Consider the following 22,327-nt stretch of genomic DNA (forward strand, 5'->3'; position numbering starts at 1 on the left):
TGCTCCCTGGCCCCGAACCCAGAGTCTGCGTCCGGCTCCGGGGGCGCGCTCGACAGCCTCCCGCGGTCGCCCCGGACGGCCTAGGGGCCCCACCTGCGCTCCCGGCGCCAGACCATGGTGGGCAGCTCCGGCCCGGAGCCGCAGCCGCCTCGAGCCGACGTCGCCCTCAGCCAGCCCCCGCCCCGCCCGAGCCGACGCGCGGGGGTTCGCAGCGCGCCGGTCACTTCCTTCCTCGGCCGGGATGGGCTGCGCGGGAGCGAGTGATCGGCCTCGCGTCCGGCGGGTAATCCCCATCTGATCTGCTGCCTGCGAGCTGCGGACTGCCGGGCCGCGCGAGCCTGGGGGGCCCGGGCACCGCGGCGATGACCTGATCCCGAGCCCGCCAGGGCGCCCCCTCCTTCCCTCTTCCCTCGCTCCCTCTGAGCCTGTGCGGAGACCGGCTCGGTGCGGCGGCCCCGGGCGGACCATGGCGGGGAGCTCCAGTTAAGGCGTGTGGGCGCCGAGCTGGAGAGGACACCTTCGGCATCGCTGCCTTTTGAGGGGGCTTATTTAAACTACTGAGTCATTCCAGATTTAGGATTCCCTAAATAATCACCAACTGTGCCCGTCTTGTGCCAGAAAGCGAGCAGAAAGAGCAAGAGCGCCCGCTCTTGGGACCCCGCGCATCCCGGCTCTCGCCTCTCGCGGGTTTCTCCCCGAGGGGTGCTTGGCCCTCGAGGATCTTCCTCCCTCCGTCCCTCCCTCCTTCCCCGTCCCTCCTTCCCTCCCCCTCCCTCTCCTCCCGCTCTCTTCGCAGCGCTGCTGGCGGGGAGTCGCGCGCACCGCAGCTGGAAACAGCTGCCCCCGCCCCGCGCCCCTACCCGACTCCGGCTCACGGCTCCCACTTCGCGCCTCTCGGAATTCCAGAACTCCGGCGGCCGGCCCCTGGAGAACCGCAGCCGGCGGGATGCATTCCGTAGACCTCACCCAGCCGGGACGGACCTCCTAATCTTCAGAACTGCGGGCCGCAGGGAGTTAAATTGCTGCCTTCCTCTCCTCCTCTCTGGCGGTTGGTGGCTTGTTTTCTAAAGGAACGTTTTATTCACTTTTTAGTATTTTCTACCGGGGGCACGCTACCCGCCTCGGTCCAGACTCTGCTTTGTAAACGGGTTTTATATGTATGTATGTGTAGATATACTTTGGACACCTTGCAACGCTTGCGCCTCTCCAACGGGGCCACGGCTTGTTGTTTTGGACATCCTTCTTACCCTTCCACTTGGTACTCTGAACGCAGTGTGACCAAACTCCCCACTGGCCCTCGGACGCGGATCGTCTTGGGGTGCAAGTTTGGGGTGCAAGAGTCTAGTTAACTGGAAGGCCTGGGACCGCCCCGCCCCCGCTGCCAGCGGTTGGGGAAGTTTACATCTGGATTTTCACACATTTTGTCGCCACTGCCCAGACTCTGACTAACCTTGTGGGCGTCGGGTTTTCGGTACTGCAGCCTCCTCAAATATTAGCACTGCCTCCCCGCGCCTGCCCTGTCCCTCCAGGCAGCCGAGGTCCTGCCCTCGCCCCGGTGGAGCGCGATCCCGAGGGCGCAGTGGAGCCCGGGGCCTGGGGCCCGCGCTGAGCAGCTATGGCTGCGGCGATAGCCAGCTCCTTGATCCGGCAGAAGCGACAGGCGAGGGAGTCCAACAGCGACCGGGTGTCGGCCTCCAAGCGCCGCTCCAGCCCCAGCAAAGACGGGCGCTCCCTGTGCGAAAGGCACGTCCTCGGGGTATTCAGCAAAGTGCGCTTCTGCAGCGGCCGCAAGAGGCCAGTGAGGCGGAGACCAGGTCAGTAGAAGCCCAGGCGGTGGGCTCCCCAGAGCTGACGCCCCCCTCCCCTTTTGCAGAGCACCTGGGGGCACCCACCGAAGGGATCCAGGATCCCCCTGGTGCCATTCCGGCCCCCGTTCTCCCCTAATTTCCAGACGTCTCTCTTTCAATCACCCTCTGTCAGTTAATAGCTTCTTGTCCCATATTCAGGAAAACACTTTGTATCTTGATGAAACCACGGTTTGACTAGGATGAGAGCTACATGTATAGATGCTCCTGGTCCCATAAAGCCTGTAGAATCCTTGAGGGCAGCGACCATCTCATTCATATTCTGTCTCTCATCCGTCCATCTATCCATCCATCCAGGGCTTATACTGCCTGCTGAGGACCCAAATATAAATAAACCTTCTTCCTGTATCTCCCATAACATTTAGTATAGTTCTGGACACAGGCACTCACTGGACACCAGATAAGCTTAATTTTTTTCTTTTTCTAACTCTTCCTCCAGCAACACATGATATTGCATCTTTCAGACATTCTGATGGGTTCTCACCTCCCCACTTTCCCGCGTGCTCCTTCACTTCCTTTTACACAGACCTCATTTTCCTATTCTCTTCCTCCAATACTCTCCTGGTTTCCCAGGGTTCTGCTCATTAACTTTTCTAACCTATTGCTCCCATCCTTTGCACACTCACACTTTCTTTTGGAACATTAAGGAAACAACATAGTATCTGCAGTTTGGCCTAAGGGAGTGTGAAAAAAACACACAACTTTAGACTTATCAGAGATTTTCTTGTTAAGGCCTTTCTGAAGTTGATTCCCTTCTTTGTCCCTAAACTCACACGGTTGGTCTTCGATGTGATCTTTATTTACAAAGGGAAAGTGGATATCTTGAGTTTCAGGGTGCTTATTCCCAGCTCAAACCAGGCCAGCTTGAGAGAATGGAAGTGGAATTGCCCAGATATGTCCTTTCCCCGACTTTGTTGATTTTCAGGGTGTGGCCCACCAGGTCATTTGCAATCTGCAGATACTCTCCTTTTGGTGTGGTCAACTGAAAGGAAATACGGCCTAGAAAGCAAGCTTGCTCTGTGATCAGGTGACTGGTTTTGGTTAGCATCTTTGCTATTCTGACTGTGATGTTCATCTGGGTTCCGGAAATGAAACATGGGCTAGGGTCATTGGGGTGAGGAAAACATTTGGAAAGTGTGGATCAGTGAAGCTCAGAATTAGTTTAGGAATTTAGTATTAAGTCTTATGAAGAAACCATCTCATTTTCGTTTTTCCCATGGGTTTTCATGACATGATTGACTTCACAGTGGACTCCTTCTCTTATTCTGTGATGTTGATCGCATAGTAAATTTCAGGAGTAAACAAAAAGATCATGATCCCAAGGCAAGAGCTACTAAAATCTCGGTTGGTTTACATACAATTAGTATAGTCTATTAATTTCATAAAGTGAAGCTTTGTATGAAAACTAGAGTTCTATATTTATAGAATAAGTAATTCATATTAGGGGAAAATAAAATCCCTTGTATTTTTTGTGCGGGGATCATTTGGGGGTCATCTTCTCTGAGGGCTTCTGTGGTCTACAAGGAACTTCAAGACTCTGAATTCAATGTAACCCTTATATTTCAGCCTTTGAAGTATGTTCTTGCACTCCAGTTGGGATAATTAAGTGATGTTTGTGAGTAGATGCTACTCAGCCTCCTCGGTTCTAAACAAGGCAGTACAAATGATAGGTGGGTGATATTTGTGAATGGGTAAGCTGAACTCACCTGATCCGTGTGGAAGTTGATTTGGAGATGAGCAGTTTGCATGGCTTAATTTTACATGGGGAAATTGCTTCCTGTGGCCCTTTCCTTAGCATCTGTTTAGAAAATAGAATTGCTGAGTTTATTGTTTTCTTCAGTGTTAATTTAATCCGCTCCTCTTTTTCATTTACTTAGTGGACATCTTGGCAGAGAGGATCCTGGCTGGTGACTTCTTTTATTTAGCTAAAGTCTCACAGTAATCATCTGGCTGAGAGATCACAGGCCCTGTTAAGACATGCCCAGTGCAAGGCCAACGTGCATGCATTTGCACACCGCGGACTTCAGTTTGGCCTGAAGCTTAGCTTAGAAGAATGGGAGTGTGGGGTGCGGAAAAAATTTGGAAAGATGTTAGCGTGCTATTATCGCTACTAACAAAGCCAAATAATTAGTCTGTTGATTTGCTGTCAGCAACCATGATTCACATAGCATGGGATGAGCCTATTTATAGAGAGATAGCACCTTCCACATCTCAATTCCAGAGAGGATTCTTTAGCTGGATTGCGAGGAAGTTGCTAAACACCAAAAAGAAAAAGCTATTTGAGGGAACCTGTTTTATAAGCATTTGATGTTACCTTCACTTAATATTTGAGTTATTCTTAAAATCACTTGCCCTTCTAAGTCATACCCTTATGAACTATAAACTGAGTCACAAATGGTAAGAAAGTGGTGAAATGGAATAACTTGTCCTGATAAAGAATTTCCACTCTGAAATTCTGTCATTGAGACACATATTCCATCGACTAGACTTTCCGAGGGAATGAAGCTGAGGCAGTAAAACTAAGTGAAACGTTAGATGGGAAAGGCCACAGTTGTTTTTCTGATTTCATGGCTGACATATTGTCTCTCAATTTCTTGTCTTAGTTCACCAAGTTCTGATATGTATAAGGTTGAAACTTTATAAACACTGGGAGTACGGAAATTACATGGTAAACGTTTCAGATTTTAAAATCATGATATTGCACAATTAAAACAGGAGAGGTGCCAGTGCAGGACCTCACATCACACAATTCCAGTGTCATGGTGCATGTCCGATGCTTAATAATGCCATCCCAGGAGCACAATGTGATGGCTTGTTGTGGGATTGTGCAGCAAACTCCTTACTTAGAGGAGAAAACCTAGAATCAGGGCAAATTGGTGGTTTGTAGAAGGTTACATAGCTAGATTGGGGTAAAATTGGGACTAGATCTAAGTCCAGTTGATTTATCTTGCCTGTGTTCTTCACAACACAACACTGAGAAAAGTAGTATAAGAAAGCTGGGTGCCCTCTATCAAAGGTTGGGAGTAATTTTGTAGATTTTGCATTTATTTTTACCATTAGGGATTGCTGCTGCTGTTATTATTATTATTATTACTATTATTATTATTTTGTAATTAGAACAGGAATAGTGCAGAGTATAGGAGGTAACTGGTAGAAGGTTATGGTATAGGCTAAATCAGGCAATTAGGGTTCTAAAATGACCATTCTATAGCTAGCATGCATTATAGCAATAAATCGAATAGTGAAGACATACAGACAGTGCGGGAGTAGTTAGTCCCTTAGGCACTGCATGGATTGTAGGTCTTTGGAAATGAGATGTTGGAGACCTTGAACTGGCAAGTTGGCTGAAGTCATCGAACCATAAAAGAGCCTTTAGAACCTTTCTGTTTGTGTACCTTGTGATAAAGAAGGGAGCATTCTTGTGTTATTATTTGAGTCATTATTTATATATAGTATACCTGTATGGGCCAGGCCTGCTAAATATTTTGCTCACATGTTGACACCACTTCATTTGCTGCATCTAAGCTACTAGTACACACATGTGAATTACATAGCTCATTCATTTCCAGCATTGGTTCTACTTTTGAATAGAAACACCTCTGCATATGGTTGACTCTAAAAGCATTTCTGTTTTGACTCAAAAGTTACTGCAGGTAATTGATAGCATTCACGATCAAGTAAGGGAAAAGTGTTTGTCAACTCTGGGAATGTTGCAGAGGCCATGGACCTTGGGAGTCATCCAGTAATCACGCTTTCATTTTTCAAATGAGAGCCCTCTGGAAGGCATAGTAACGACATAAGCCTAAATCTATGTATTTTATGTGATTTTTAAATTTTTATAATTTTTCTGTATCATTTAATTCCTTCCCTTAAACCAAAGCATTAAAACAAAATCAACAATCAGGAAAAATTCCTAGCCTAAAAAATATTAGATGTTTTTCATGACTTAAGTATTTGGTTTTCTAGGTCCCTTCCTTTTAGAAATGATGTAGTCTATTTACACTGAGTGGGTAAAATAAATCCAATAAGTGATTATGTCTTTTACTAAATTTTGTTACTTTTCATTTGTCTTATTTTTCTGAGTCCTTATTTCTGCTCTTATACAGATTGTGGCTATTCAAAATATTTCAGTATGCTTCCAACTTGTTTTGGTAGATATATAGAATTTAACAGCACACTCATTCAACATTTTACTGTCAAACACATCCTTTTACATAGATGAAGAAAACATTACAGATAATAGAAACTTCAACAAGAAAATTGATGAAAAAGGGGAAATAATGCTTAATCATGGGATCTATGGAACATAAATTAGATTTTTATAAGTTGAAATACTTCTGGTTAATATATAGATCGAGAATAGTTTCATAAGACAGGTGATACTTTACATTTATAGCAAGTACTTTTATTGTATTTTCTTTTTTAAAAGTCTGACTTATGTCTCAACTACAAAATCGGCCTAATTAAATGATATTTGGCTTGATGTCTGTTAAAAAAAAAACCAAAAAACCCTCACAAGCTTTTCTCTTCAGAAACCCACCCTAGGATTTAAACTGATATTTTGTGTGTGTGTGTGTGTGTGTGTGTGTGTGTGTGTGTGTGTGTGTGTGTGTTTAAATCCTATTTTCTCTACAGCAGTGCATTCTCATCAACAAATTAAGTTTCAATTGTAAGAACATTTTAAAATAGCAGGTACTGTGATCTCTTGATTTCTTTCATCCCACAGAGATCTCATCAAGCCATAACTCAGGATTAAATCTTTAAAGTTTTAATGAAGTTGATATTCTTGAACAGAATTAGACAAACCATTTGCAAGAAATGAGGCAGTCTCTGTATTTGAGGAAGCAATAGGAATATTTTGGAAGATCTTTAGAAACTAAAGCTTTGGCTCATGAAATTATATGTAGGAAAAAGTACTGACCTTACCACTGTGTCACCACATTGCTTCTGTTCTTGGCGAGAGCATATTTACACATGGATACGACAGCGTGGGTTTGGTTTAGGGAATTTGTTAGTAGTGGTTACTGTTTTCTCTTTTCTTCCTTGAGTGCTTCATCAAGATGTATTTGCTATTGGCTTTTCCTCCTAGAATTATTATAGATTTTATGAGGACTCTCAAAGACAGCCTTATTAGAAGAGACCCAGTTAATTTACTACATTTTGGATTCTCTAATGGCCTACCCATCAAACTATAGAGTTTTACCTGTTGTCTAAAGAAAGATCCACCATATTAAAAGGACTCTCAAGCCAAGGCCACCTTCTAAGCATCAGAAAAAAGGAGGAGCCTTAGATACAAAATGTCTGTAAATGACCCATATATAATGATAACTTTTAATAATAACAATTGACTATATGACTTCCGGATTTACAGAGTTTCTTCCCAGCTTTTACCCCTTTTGTTCTTTATAGCAATCCACTGATACAGTTAGCCCCATCTTTGTCATAAGAAAACTGTGGTTCAAAGTGGCAGAGAGACTTGTCCGGTTCCTGGAGTCAGGAAGTAGCTAGGCTGTCACATGGCCCCCACTCCCCACACTGCAGGTCCTCTGTCTTTATCTCTACTACCTTGAGCTAAGAAGGCTGACTGTGAATAACTCAATTTGACTTGAAGCCTGGAAACTCTTGCTGGGCGAATCAGATAAAGAGTTCAAGGAAGTGTGGAGTGTGATGACAGTTTTGCTTTGCTCTGTGTATGATCTAGGGCCCCCAGGGAGAATCTCTAGCAAGGAGGAGGCTTGAAATAGAAAGACTGGTAGGTGGGTTATTACGTGCTGGTCCCAGGCTCCTGGCTGGGCTATCCCTCTCTGCATGCCAGAAGCCTCAGAGATGTCAAGGGGTGTCACTTGGGACACCTAAGGACTCACTGGGAGACTTGGGTCCAGAGGGGCAGACTTTCTTGACTCTAAGCATAAACAATTGCTTCAGATGTTTACGAATGTAAAGAGGTTAATACCAAGGTCAGGAGAACCCTGTAGGATTTAGTCTGCTTGTCCTGTATTTTCTTGTCTTGTCTTTTCTTGTCTTTTTAAGTGATGATGTAGCAGAGTGATTAAGTACATGGACTTTGGTGTGGGATCTGAATTCAAATTCTGGATATTCTGGATATATTATTTATAAGAACTTTAGGCAACTTTCTCAATGTCTTTGAACCTCTGTTTGCTGATTTGTAAAATGAAGATAGTGTCTCCAGCATTTGGTTAGGAAACATTTGTCCGAGGAAGAGCCATTTATTTATTTATTTATTTATTTATTTATTTATTTATTTTATTTATTTATTTGACAGAGAGAGAGAGACAGCCAGCGAGAGAGGGAACACAAGGAGGGGGAGTGGGAGAGGAAGAAGCAGGCTCCCAGCAGAGCAGGGAGCCCGATGCAGGGCTGGATCCCAGGACCCTGGGATCACGCCCAGAGCCAAATGCAGACACTGAATGACTGAGCCACCCAGGTGCCCCAGGAAGAGTCATTTAAGCTGAGTTCTAAAGGATAGGGCAGGCAAAGAGGGATGGAAGAACGTTCAAGGCAGAAGAGAACAACTTTCTCGTGAAGATTGGGGTGAGAGGGAATTGAAGTGTAGATTGAATAATGAGAGAAAAGGGTACAAGTAATGTTGGAAAACCTAGCAAGGGCTGACTTGTGAGGGACTTTGTATTTTAATCTAAGATCCATTAGAGTCAAAAATAGGGGCTGATAAAATGTGACTTGCATAGTTAAAGGGACACGCTGGCTTTGGAGAGGAGAAGGGATCACAGGAGAGCCTTAGGAGGCTAGGGCATAAGTCTGGGCCAGCACTTCTCAAGGCGTGGTGCAGAGGCCCTGGGAGCTCCTTGAAAACTTTTCAGTGGGTCCATATGGTCAAAATTATTTTCATAATAACATTTCCTAATACTGATTATTTACTTTTTTCATTCATTCTGTGATGTGTCCAATGGAGTTTTCCAGAGATTATATAATATATCCACAATCATCTGGAAAGGCTATTAAAATTTTCCTTCCTTTTTAGACATGTATCTTGGTGAGGCCAGCCTATCTCTATATACTTCAGCCACAACAACATGTTGCAAGAGATTAAATGCAGAAACACATTTAAGAATCCAGGTGATTTCTGTTAAGCCAGGCATTAAAAAGATTTGCAAGCATATAAACTACTTTTTCAAATTTTTTTTTGTTTTGGAAATTATAATTATGTTTTATTTAAACATACTATATTATTAGTATATAATGGACTTATTTTTTTAATAAATATTTGAACATTTTAAGTTCTAAGCATGGTAAGCATTAAATGATATTAGCCACATATACAGAAGCTTTTGGGGGTACTCACTAATTTTTAGGAGTGTAAAAAGGTCCTGAGACCAACAAGATTGAGAACCACTGGTCTGTGCCATTGATTATGTTCACCTGAAACCTTCTGGCAGTCAAGGCGGCCATGACAAGGGGAGTGGAAGGTAGAATGAGCAAAGCCTGATAACAGGTAGATCTGAATCAAGAGCAAGTAATGTTCCTGGGTGATTCCCGGCTGAACAATTCAGTAGTGAGTGGTACCTTTGCTGAGATGGAGGGGAGCTAGGGGACAAGCAGGGTTGATACGCATTAAATAATACCATTCCCAAACTACAAAGCATTATAGAATGCTCAGGTGAAAATTTGAGTCATGTTATCATTTACTGTTCAATAGTTTTGCACCATGATAAGGATCCTGATTACCCATCTGTATAGGGCTATCCACTTTGTCCTCAAATTCCCGAGGAAACGTTTTATTAGAGTACTCACCCTCTACCATGGATCTACATCTACTGCCTTGCAAGGGTAATCCTATAAGCAAATACATTTTAGGCAGAGGAAAATATTCAAGAGAGTGGAAAGCCTTAGTAATTTTTCTAGTATTTTAAAATTGAAGCCGAATGTTTGATAGCTAATGGGCTTTCAAAGACATTTAACCTGGTTCAGGCCTGAATATGTCCTGAATGTGGCTTTCATATTCTGGCACGTAGGTGGATTTCACATGTGAGTTTACGCCAAGTTCATTGGTCTTTGCATAATCAAGCGAGTCTGAAAAGACAAACTTTGTAAAGTCTTCCTTGTTTTATCTGCTCAATGTTAGTCATTTGATTAGTTTGTGGTATTTATATCCCTCCTGGCCCTCTGCTTCTAATCATACTGTTGTTAATGTCTCTTATTGGAGTTTAAGTGTTTACGGTCTTTTTAAGTGACTTTTCAGGGGTCAGTAGAGAAAGCCCTAAGATCTAAGACCAAACTTGGTTTCCTAGAGGAGAAGAATGGCACGAGACAAATGGGATCTGTAGTCCAATCACAAAATGTTAGGGCTTAGAGGTTATAGAGGCCAGCAATTCTCAGCATAGCTGCAAAATGAAATCACCCGTGAGTTTTAAAAATGTGCTTACTGTACACCCAGAAAATCTGACTTACTGTGTCTACTCTGGGGGCCCGGATATCAGTCATCAGTTTTGTTTGCTTGTTTTTAACCTCCTAGATCATTCTGAAGTGTAGCCTTGGATGAGAACTACCAACTGTTGCAGTCCCATCATTTCATATCTTATAGCCCTTAAACAAAAAGTCATTATTCTATTCATTAATGCCTTAGGAACATAGCCATAATCCCTAGACACTCTGTACACTAAATTATAAGGATGATCCTTTCTTTTTGCTTATTGTTGAATCTTTCAAATGTTCGATGGTGTCCAAAATCTGAGCCACATAATGTCTGTTTGTGTGCTTCTTCTTTCTGACCAGCATGCCAGTTCCTAAAGATAGGAGCTGTGCCCTGTTCTTACTAGTTCTCAGTGCCTAACATCCTGCCCGTGTCACTGTAATTCCTCAGTCACCGGTGAAGAAGTGAGTAAATGACGTATAGACTCAGTCAGTCTTGCCTTTACAGCAAGCCCCAGAGGAAGAGGGGTTCTCGTTACTATCACCAGTTGTCACAAAAAGATGCTGAGGTCTAGCTGGCCTGGGTGGGGCTCCTCGGGTTCACAAGTCTGGTTAGAAGGATGTAGATTGTGGTTTCAACTCAGGTTTGTTTTTCCAAGTCTATTTTCCCCCACTCTGACAGCACTAGAAATGAACCCATTTCTTTCTTTCTTTTTCTTTTTTTAAAAGATTTTTATTTTTAAGTAACCTGTACACCAATGTGGGGCTCAAACTCCCAACCCCAAGATCAAGAGTCACATGCTCCACCGACTGAGCCAGCTAGGAGCCCCTGGACCTGTTTCTTCCTTGTTTTTTCAACAAGGAGACTCCGTGAAAGTGCATCTAAGGGCCATTTTAGCTTGCAAGGTCATGAAATAGCTCCCCTCCTTGCAGCAGAAACAGTCATGGCTGGGGACATGACATGCTCATCTGCTCTCTGCTTTTTACTTTCACAGGAATGATACAAACTATTTTCCTAGTGTGCTTTAGGATGTTCCTAACTGGATCCCATGGTTTAATTACCTGTAATGTGCTATTAAACATATCCTCGTCTAAGGTATTGTTCTTTATTTCCTTTGACCCCAATTTAGGCCCATTCCGTTCCTTCAAGGATTAGGAATTAAATCCAGTGTGCTGCAGTGTTGAAGGTTTTTTTTTTAACCTAAGGTCAAAAAGGGGATTGAAATGAAATACGAAAGATTCAAGAGAGAAAAACTATGAGCTTGTGTAAGTTTTTTTTTTTTTAAGATTTTATTTATTAATTTGACAGAGAGAAACAGCCAGCGAGAGAGGGAACACAAGCAGGGGGAGTGGGAGAGGAAGAAGCAGGCTTCCAGCGGAGGAACCTGATGTGGGGCTCGATCCCAGAACGCTGGGATCACGCCCTGAGCCGAAGGCAGACGCTTAACGACTCTGCCACCCAGGCGCCCCTGTATAAGTTATTATAAAAAGAAAATAATAAAAATTTCCAGAAGATTTTTTTTTATTGCTACTGGTGACTTAAACGTTTTATTTTAATTTCGAGAATTCAAAAGATGACCCAGATCACTTTCACAGTGCCCCAGAATCAGATAATACTCCTCAAATAATTAAGAACCAGGGACACAATTTAAGTAAGTACCCAAAGTAGGGAATCCATATTCAAATTACCTGGTTAGAATAAGTGTTAGATTCTGGTTTTTTTTTGGTTTTTTTTTAGACAAATAGCACTAGCTGAGGTGTCTACATAATATCCATTCCATCTGTGATATTCTGTTGGAGAGACGACTTTAAAAAAAGACAGCCACCCAGAGTCACATAAAGAGGTTGGAACAGAAAATGTTAGTCAGTGTCTGAGTAATTAATAAAATATGATGGAAAATAAGGAGGATCTCAAATTTCAGGTTTCCCACTATTGAGAGAGTTAAAAGTATGTTGTCATGTTTTACTGTTTCAAGGAGGACTGTGGTGGAATTTTGCAATGAGAGTGGAGCCATGTGAGGTGATAATGGCCCAGAAGTCCAGAATTCAAGGAAAGGTAGAAAACCAGGCTTCCTCTGTCGTCCTTTCCTCATGGGGTATTCCTCTGAGAGATTGGAGATTTCTTTTCTCTTCAGAATGGTGGACAGGGCACCTGTTTGCCTCCTTGCTGAGCCTGTCTCCCTATTAGTCCCTCGGGTCATTTTCCTTTGTAGCTTTTGTTCAGGAAAGCAGTCAGCAGCATCTTGGCTGAGCTACCTTCACAATTTGCAGCTTGGTATCTTGAAGAGTAGTCTGACTACTCTTCCCTCTCCGCCTTTAGACTGTGAGGAAAGCAGCACCAAGAAGGAAACTCACTTCGCAATGTTGCTTTTCCTAGTTTTTCCACAAAATATCTTTCTTTGAGGTTCCTGGGCTGCATTTTCTGGTTTACTACACGGATTCTTGAGTTAGAATTTCATTCATTGTGGTTCTGCTAATAGGACTACCATCTAGGTTGGGAACCTGAAAATAGAGGTTCCTTGGCCCACTTCTTATTTTCACCTAAACCCTAGTCCTACCCACTCTCTTTCTCATGTTGAGCAAACACATTCAGTCCAAAACTTCATTCCATGGGTGTACCTGCAAGGGCTGGAGAGTAGTAAAGTTCATGCACCTTGGTTCATTATTTGAATCCAAGAAATGCCCGAAATTCTGATAAAAATTCTTGTTAGAATTGGTGCTTTAATACTTTGTCTCATGCCATTACTCAACTGCATTTGAGGATGAGTATCTGCGACATCCGCCTTGGGAGGGAGGTGTCTGCCTAGTGGGGTGTACAACTTAAAGTCTTGATACGTTTGAATTGGAAAACATCAGAGCTCATTATAATCACCCACCTTACAGAGGAGGGAACTGAGACCCCAGAGGGGTAAGTGAGGTCATACAATGACGAAAGGCAGTGAGGACTGAGACTCGGCATAAGCCTATGTTTTACTGTCTCTGGGCATACATTGTCACTGCTGGAGAAAGATCTATCCACCTGCTTTTTTTGTCTTGAGCAATTTAAATGTGGGTGGTTGCTTTTAAATATCTACAATCAAGTTATATTGCCAGGTACCTTTATGATAACTCATTGTCATGGTCTTGAGCCTGGGATTCAGCAATATGAGGAAGACCTGGTTCTTTTCCTTTAGGACAATATATAATTAAGATTTGTTAACCCTGGATAGATTTGTATTACTGTGTCCCAAGTAGTTTTGTTGTGTTCTTTTGGACAGTTTCTCCTTTAATGTCTATATTTCAAGAAAAATAACAATAATTCCTTACTTAAAAAAATTAGCCACAATCTGTCTTTTAAAAATGCTTATGTGGGTTCAAAGCCTGGCTGAAGGCATGCTGTTTTACTTGTATGATACCAACATGAATAAGCTGGACAATCAAGGTTGTTTCTTCATCCCCCCTCACACAGTGGTCTGTTCAAGTCCAATGTTGCTGACCTTCATGGAATAGTTGTCACATCTATCCATTTGAGTTCTTTTTGTTTATAGTTGTTGTTTCTGTTTTTTCCACGAGGAATGACCTTAACCTCTACACCTATCTTTGACTTATCCCCACAGGGCCCCTCATTTATCTACTCTGCTATAGTACTGCCCACTAATTGAAGCCCAGCTCAACTTTCATCTTTTCCACTAGATCTTCTCAAATCCTCCTGAGTAGAATGAATCACTGCCTGCCCCAGGCTTCATTTGGCTTTGTCCCTGATTGCTGTCTGCAGTTCAGTCTGTCTGATCTCGTAATTGCTGTATAAGTACCTGTCTCTACCTTTGGAATTTGAGTTCCTATAGGAAAAAGACCATGTCGTGTCAATGCTCTCTCCATAGTAGGTGGTCAGAAATAACTCATCAAAACAAAATGAATTCCATTGGTGACTAATATGCCCATGGCATCAATACTAGTCAGGCTCGGGCAGAATTTCTGCACAAATGTGAAAATGCTGAGCAAGAAATGGAATTCATATTTCAGGCTACTATCACTTTCCTTTTATTTGGTGTTAAAATAAAAAAAAATATCGCCCACCCATTTTCATTTGATATATAGCGTTAGATATATGCTAAGAATCTCATGTCTTCCCTTTCTCTTCAACCCAAATCCCAGTTGCCACCCCTGTTTCCCTAAGTACATACTTTTATCCATCCCTTCATCAGCAGGATAACTACTTATAAAGGGGGAGGTTCTGTGGGAATGCTAACAGAGGGAGCACCTTTATATTAATTTATATCTTTGACCCAGAAACTGAGGGGAAGTAGGTGGTGTAGCCAATTTGGAAAAGGGCCTGTTTCTATTTTGACTGGCTTTGGTTTCTTAACGATAGGTTAATGAGGAATAACCTTTGCCATTGGTTTCATTTTTTTTAAAGATTTTATTTATTTATTTGACAGAGATAGACACAGCCAGCGAGAGAGGGAACACAAGCAGGGGGAGTGGGAGAGGAAGAAGCAGGCTCCTAGTGGAGGAGCCTGATGTGGGGCTCGATCCCATAACGCCGGGATCATGCCCTGAGCCAAAGGCAGACGCTTAACGACTGCGCCAGCCACCCAGGTGCCCCTGCCATTGATTTCAAATTCAGTTATGTCTGGTCCTTACATTTACAGCTGAGACCAACAAGTCATTTTCATGTTAAATACCCTTGAGGAAACATATTCACTCTGGTTTCACTTTCCTTGGTGAAGCCCTAAGTGATGGGGGAATACAGTATTGATTGGGTCTAATGGAAAAGCTTTTTTCTGTCAACTCTTTATTACCTCATTGGCTTTTCTTCTTTCCTCTTCTCTTTCTCTTAAAGCTATTGATAGCAACATTAAGTAAGTTTTCTGTGTATGCTACAATCCTTGGTATTCTTTTGCTTGGTTTGAAACACAACCTTTTACTTAAAATATGAATAAAAGTGGTCTTCAATTCAGTCTAAGACAGCATAGTGTCATAGAAATAACATTGGCCTGGGAGTCAGAGTCCTTTTGACCTTGGGGGAATCTTTTTTCTTCTTCCCTTCAGCTTAGTTGCCTCATTTTCAGAATAAAAGAGTTATATCAGATGGTTTCTGAGATACCTTTTACCTTTATCATTCTTGACGTATGTTTTTGGTGTTAATACTTATAGAGGACAGTTGGTTAGATTCTAAGATTCTAAGATATCTGTGTGGCAGATATAAGAAAATAGCTTAATGATATGCTGGATATGAAATTGTAGAAGATTTGGCATTATATTAAATGGAATAGAAAAATGCAATATATTTTGTTTAACTGCTCTCTTCTATCTTATTTGTTCTTAGACTCATTAATTTAATTGAATACAAATTGACTGCATTTTAAAATTTTCCTTGCATTATTTTAGTTTTTAGTAATCCATTAGGCGTTCAAGATAGACTATTACATAAGCTTGGACTTCAGCACTGAAGGAATTTAATAAGATAGTGGAACCATATTTTGTTCTAATAGAAAGTACATTTACTTATTTACTAATGCAGCTTCAAAGAGAAGATAACAATACAAAATCGACAGGAAAAGGAACTATGATATTGAGTGAAAATTGAAGACTTATTGCTGAATAAGCTAATGTGAAACATTTCACAACGATTGTAAATTTAGCAGTGGAAGTGTGGTAAGGTATAGGATTCCCATAGGAATTGGAATTGGAATGTAGTAGAGAAGGAAGTTGCCTTAATTATCAAGTTTTTATATTTCCCAGACCTTGGAATACACCTTTTTGATATATTTTAGGCCAGAGCTTCATCAATTAAGAAAGGAAGAAACCAACATTTAGTAAATGTCAGGTTTGACATACTCATAGCAATCATCACATTTGTATTATGGACGATTGGTGAAATTGTGCTCATTAGTGGTAAAACTATAATACATAGAAATGAAGGGTATAATTAAAATTTTGCCTAAAATGAGAGTTTAGAGTTTCTGTGAGTTTCATTTAAGTATATCACCCACATCGTCTGTTGTCATAGGTATTATTAGTATTTGACCTTTTTCTTCTTTAGTTTTTTCTATTTCTTTATCTGTGCAGTATGGTGGCAACATACTTAGAGGAAATTTAGTTTTATCTTTTGAGCCATTAATCATGTTACTTAACCAAAAATAAGTTGGCCTGTTCCTTCAACTTAAGGTCTAACATAAGTCACTTTTAACCCTTCAATGAGAAGGGATCTTTTTGTATCTAAAGAGAATGTCACAACAATCAGTAGGGTCTGCCTTACAGTGTTTATCAAGTATGAGGAATCTTTAGAGAAATGATTTGGAGGCTTCTTACGGGATTATTTCGCTCTATATAAATACGAACCGAGAATGAAAGTAAGTTCTATTGAACTACTGGCTGGTTTACTGTTTGATTAGAACACAGAACTAATAAAGTCATTTCTTGAGCTTATTCTTATGTAGAACGTGGTTATTAACTTATTTTATGCTGAAAGACAAAACCTAGGTAGTGCTGGACACATAGGTGTGACATAAAATATATTTGTCAAATGAATAATCTTACCAATGACATAGACCTAAGAGGGCCAGTGAAGGCAGTTAATTTTCTAGTAATGGCAAGGGTAAATACAAATTATTCCTCCTGGTGGAGAACGAGAGTAGGGAGTGACCAGTGATGCTTGATGAGCATTGATAGGTAAAATCATCTTCATAGATATTAAGCTATTGATCCTTTGGCAGATCTGAGTCTGTCAGGGGGAATTTTTCTGATTCAGCTCTATACCACATCTTAGATGAAAAAGGACATAGGTAAAATTAAAAGCAAAATTGTACTCACTGATATTGTAATCAGAGAGTCTCAGGATTATGGGAGACTTTAATGGTCATGTAACTTATATGATATTTGAATATCCTGAACCTATCACCATGGTCCCTTTATTTACCTTTTCATACATTTATTTGAGACACAGCCATTGTTTACTTATCATTTGTCTAGCACTGTGGTGTGGGGCAACAGAAAAAAAGAAACAGGTCTTTAGCTTGAGGTTGTGTGTTAGTGGAAGGTACAGAGCATTGAGAATTTCACATGTAGTCCAGCTTTTTTCTTCAACGCTTTAAGAGTTCTTGAGTTCTTAATTTTTTTTCCATTTAAAAAAAAATCTGTGTATGGTTGCAGTGTACATAGGGAAATTGAGTTTTCTCTTTTAAACCATTGACCGTGTTATTTCACCGGAAAAAGCATGGCCTGTTCCCTGAATTTGAAGTCTGATACAAAGTCCCTCCTAAGGTTTTTTTAGCATTCTAATAAGGAGTTACAGCACCTAAAGTTACATGACAGATCGTAGGTGTGTTGTTGAGCCTGATTTCCTATCTCTGGACAAACTTCCAATTTATTAATATCTTTGTAGAGGATGGAATCGCACATAATGATCCAGGTTTGATTTGATAAACCCAGAGTAAAATATCTTTAGTCTAGATCAGAATTTCTGTGAGGCCTTTAGGAGGTCACGTTATCCCTCTGCACAGTAATATTTGGTTAACTGTTCTTGCAACTGCTGTTTTATAATGTGCTTTGAGAAAAGAGCTTTATAATTTCACAGTAGGGATTTTATTGTTTTTTAATGTTAACCAAATTCTTAGGATTTTCATAAGAGGTTTTTGTCTGCATTCTAAATTAAGTCTCCAGTTGGTCTAGACCTCATCGGGATTGATTCAGGCACTTTCACAGGTAGATTTCACAGCACGTAAGCTATATGCTCCAAGGCCTTCTTGTGTTTAATTTTAAAAGTTCTAAGCATATCTTTGTTCGTAATTTCACTGTTACAGTCTGTGCACTAATGTAATGAAGAGACATACATTTTACTGGTCCCACGACAGCAGTTCCTTGTGCTCATGCAAGCCCCATTCATCATTCAGACCTATTTCCCAAGTTAAATTCTCCACCTTCTCCTTTATGTACCCACTTACTCTGTAGATACCTTTATCGTAAAACTTATAATATTTATTAAAATTGTTTCTTATAGTTTCTGTTCTTCTGCTAGACTCTGAACTTGAGAACTGGGTCCATGAAAGCAGGGTCGTCTTTGTGAAGAGTAGTGTTTGCTGAATGATATCTTTCATGGAGGTATTCCTGGCTTCTTGGTTGTTATTGTTTGTTTCTCCTTTCTCTGCTATGGTTTCTCCTTGGATGGGTTCATCTTTATTGACTTCATCTGCCTCTTCTGTATTTCTGACGCACAGATTGACATCTGAGCTCCTCATCCAAACTTCTAACTGCATGTGAGATGCCTCCATGTAGTTCCAGGGTAACTGAAACGCAACCTCCCTCATCTTGAGTTTATTATTATCGTCCTCCAGATCTCAGTCTGCTTTGTATCTTGAGTTTCCCATCTCAATGAATGGTACTACTTGTGACACCAAGTAGGCACTTAGCAAATATAATATTTAGTAGTTCAGTGACGCCAACCTTCTTGTCTGCCAGCTTGACCCCACTTATCTTTGACTCATCTCCCCAATCTCTCATCCAGTCATGTCTTTCCTGGGTTTGATCTCTGCAAGGTCTTATTCCCTCATTTATTCATCAGACACTAACGTGAGGACTTTCTGGGGACTACTGAGGGGGATAGTAAGATGAATCAGAGACAGTCACTAACATCAGACAAACTGACAGTGTTTGTTCCATCTTATGTGAATCCCATCCCTCTTGTCACTGCCAAGATTGAGGGGCTTTTTCTTACAACCTAGAATGTTATAAAGTCTCCCACCTGGTGTCTCAACTTCTCTTTTCTTGACTCCTTGATCATAGTTTACACAGAATTTTAAAAAATACATACTAAATAGTATGCAACTTCCCCATAAAAACTTCGTAGTTTCCCAGTTGCTTTCAAAAGCACCTTTATTTTTTTTAAAGATTATTTATTTATTTATTTATTTGAGAGTGAGAGAGAGCATGCGTAAATGAACAAGGGGTGGAGGGAGGGGCAGAGAGAGAGGGAGAAGCAGACTCCCCGCTAAGCAGGGAGCCCAACTACATGGGGCTTGATCCCAGGACCCTAAGATCAGGACCTGAGCTGAAGGCAGAGGCCTAACCAACTGAGCCACCCAAGAGCCCCACAAAAGCACTTTTAAGTGGCCTAAAAATGACTGTGGTTTCCTGAGATCTTGTTCCATCTGACTCTTTATCCTCCCCGAGTGCATTTATCCACAGCCCCCACACTCTGAGTGTGGCATTTGAACCAGGGCAGGGAAGATGAGAAGGATTTCAATAGAAGTCATTGTGAGTGGTAAGCACGTGAAGAAATGAACATAAATGGGAAACCATATGGCTGCCTGTCCCAGCAGTTACTGCTACTCAAAAATACATGGCACAAGAAGGCTTTTCCCCATCCATCCATTTGGATATTTCCCAGTTGGTTTGCAATCTAAGCAGCCATTTTGGATGTGTTCTATGGAAGGAAAAGTCATGGGGATTGGAATGTTTTTCATAAACTAAGGGAATGGTATCAGTGATTGATTCCGCCTAGGAGAGAGCTCTTCTTTATACGCCTGGCTTATCATAGCACCTTTCTTAGTTTAGTCTAACTATTTTAAAATTGAAATGAGAACATTAGAATATGATATTTCAGCGTAGGTAGTTCTTAGTTCTTTTTGTTGCCCAGATATCATGGATGACGATTTTAATCAGACGTATAATGTTCATTTCTTCATTTGTTCCTTTGGTTGAATTGTCTGCCGTTGTCTAGTCTAATTGTAGCTTGTACCTGACACCTGTGGTTTATGACCTCTCACAGAAATAATGTATTTTGAAACGTGGATCTTACACTTAACACACTTATAAGAGAATGCCTGGTTCTTAATCTGTTATATCAAGTGAAGACTTAAAATTGATTTTACGTAGAATCAAAATAAAGTGGAATTGATCTAAAGTTTTGTTTTTGGCCTCTTTTAACTTTATGGAATCAATTAAAGATTAAGCACCAGGAATGCTACGCTTCCTTTTTAAAATCTAGGATTAAAAAAAGAGGAAATGCTTATGCTGAAGGGATAGCATTAACATATATGTAAGCAGTTCCCAGACTTCCCCTTGAGGAAATGCGCAGCCCAGATGGTCCCAGACCTCAAGGGAGAAGTGTAGAATAGATATTGTTAAATTAAGTCTTTTCACATTTCTTAGCCATTCAATTCTGTTTCTTTATAAGATTTTCTTATTCTTTGTTTTTCCTGTTTGTCTTCCTTTCCTTCTTAATTTTTAACTTCTTTTTTTTCAGTAATTGGGTATCACAGACATCAGTCTCAAATAAGGGACAAAATTTTGACACTACTTTATATTTCCTAAGATATAAGTGAAAGTTTTCACTCATTTTGGTTTTTTTTCTATTTCATATGTTTCATTTTTTTGAAAAACTGAATTTGTAAAATATATTTTGCAAACTTGGATACTTATTTTTACAGTATTTCATAGTCTGACAACATATAGCAAGATGCTTTAAAAAATGTGAACTATCTGAAAAATGGGAATAAATTTGTGATAGTCTTAATTAAAAGCAAATGGTATTAATTTTCAAATTTTTATTTTTCCTTCTATACTCCATTTCTCTCCAACTCTTATTCTAGTTACCGCTGTATGGAAATTCTGTGTTTATAAGTCACATATATCCCTTAATAGATTGGATTCTTTTTAATGCATGGTTTCTAGTTGTAGCCCCCACGACATTTAGTGCAATACCTGGTGTACCATCACATTTCACTAGACCAAAAACAAAAACGAAAACAGAACATCTTATTATGTCAGTTTCTATAACATCACATATTTTAAATAAAATGCAGTATAAATCCTGACATCTTCCAGTAAAAGAATTTCTGTAGTTGAGATTCTACTACTGTTTTGAATTGTCTTTATCTTTGCTTATCTTCATAAGCACTTAGGTTTTATGTACTTTCAATTATATAAAATAAGAGTAGCAACAGTCAAACTTTAAAGTCATGCCATTTCTATGTTGTTACTCTAATTATTGAAAATAACTATCCTGATTTATTGAAAAGATGAAGTAAGACCTAAAATCTATTAAAAATGTATCAAGGATTATTTAAGTAGAACTTGGCTTTTTGAATTAGTTTATCAATTAAGCTATTTTCCTTCTCCAAACATTAAAAAAAAAAAAAAGACAGAGATACTGTTGGATGTCTTATCATCTAACAAAATGGTAAGAAACTTTCAGTTCATTTGAACCCTAGCATTCTAAGCTTCTGAGGAACTCCTCACTGGTCTTACACTTGTTACATCTATTCTGCGAAGTCACAAAAAGGCCAATTCTGAAATGTCCTTTGACTTCTTCCTCTGCGGTATCATCATGAAATATTAAGCAGCTTCTCTGTGGGTCTTTCCCACAGGCAGGCTTGCCAGAGCACGTTCTGATTCACAGGTAATAATGGGATCTGATTACGATCCTTGCATTTGCAGTGCAGTCATCCCACGTCTGAGCCAGGAGCACTGTGGATATTTCTCTATATTCTTTCTCAAACACAGTGCAGATCCCTGCTAGCAATTGCCCTTTGTCATAGTCATATCATTGTTACTCATATTATTGTTACAGATTTCTGTGATGCCACGTAAGGAGCTACCACAACCATATGCAGTGTTTAGAGACCAGGGAGCACCAGGCTGGTTAGTGTCCACCTTATGGAAGACAATAAGGTATACAAAGGCACTAGCCCTGTGCCTGGAACATTATAAGTGCTCAGTGTCCCTTCCCTCCCTCACCCTGTGCCACTTTTGATTCTAATTCCAGTGTTCTTTGCATTATAGAAGATTGCCTCTCTTAGTAGCCTCTTTATTGAGTAGATCAGAAATAGTTTCATTTTTGCCTTTATCCAGTTGGTCATTTTCAGTTTGCGTTCTTTACACGCTTCTTTGTTTCTGTTCATGCACTGCTGTGTATGTAGAAGAAAAAATGGAACAAAATAAAAATTACATAAATCACTCTAATAATGAATGCATCAGAGCCTTCCTTCAATTTTCACATTCTCTTTTATTCTGGATTTCAGTGAATTATAGGACTCTGTATTTACAATAGATTTAAGCTAATGAGGGAAGTAATATTTGATGAGATTTGAATG

The 22,327-nt window shown here is 40.6% G+C and overlaps 1 protein-coding gene across 2 annotated transcripts in view; it reads left to right on the top strand.

The window, feature by feature from the left end:
• Window positions 1–602: 602 nt before the first annotated feature.
• Window positions 603–22,327, top strand: part of FGF12 (fibroblast growth factor 12) — a 250,011-nt gene continuing 228,286 nt past the window's right edge. Inside the window, exon 1 of one of the 2 annotated variants that reach the window (XM_040621447.1) lies at window positions 603–1,048. Coding sequence is in view for 1 of the 2 variants with exons in the window: in XM_008705152.2 (XP_008703374.2) it covers window positions 1,616–1,814 (199 nt within the window). In the remaining variant the exon portion in view is untranslated. Of the gene's footprint in view, window positions 1,815–22,327 lie in introns of both variants that reach the window. The other variant, XM_008705152.2, reaches the window with a different exon arrangement.

The sequence above is a fragment of the Ursus maritimus genome, unplaced genomic scaffold, assembly GCF_017311325.1.
Source record: "Ursus maritimus isolate PB19 unplaced genomic scaffold, ASM1731132v1 scaffold_4, whole genome shotgun sequence".
Lineage (NCBI taxonomy): Eukaryota > Metazoa > Chordata > Mammalia > Carnivora > Ursidae > Ursus > Ursus maritimus.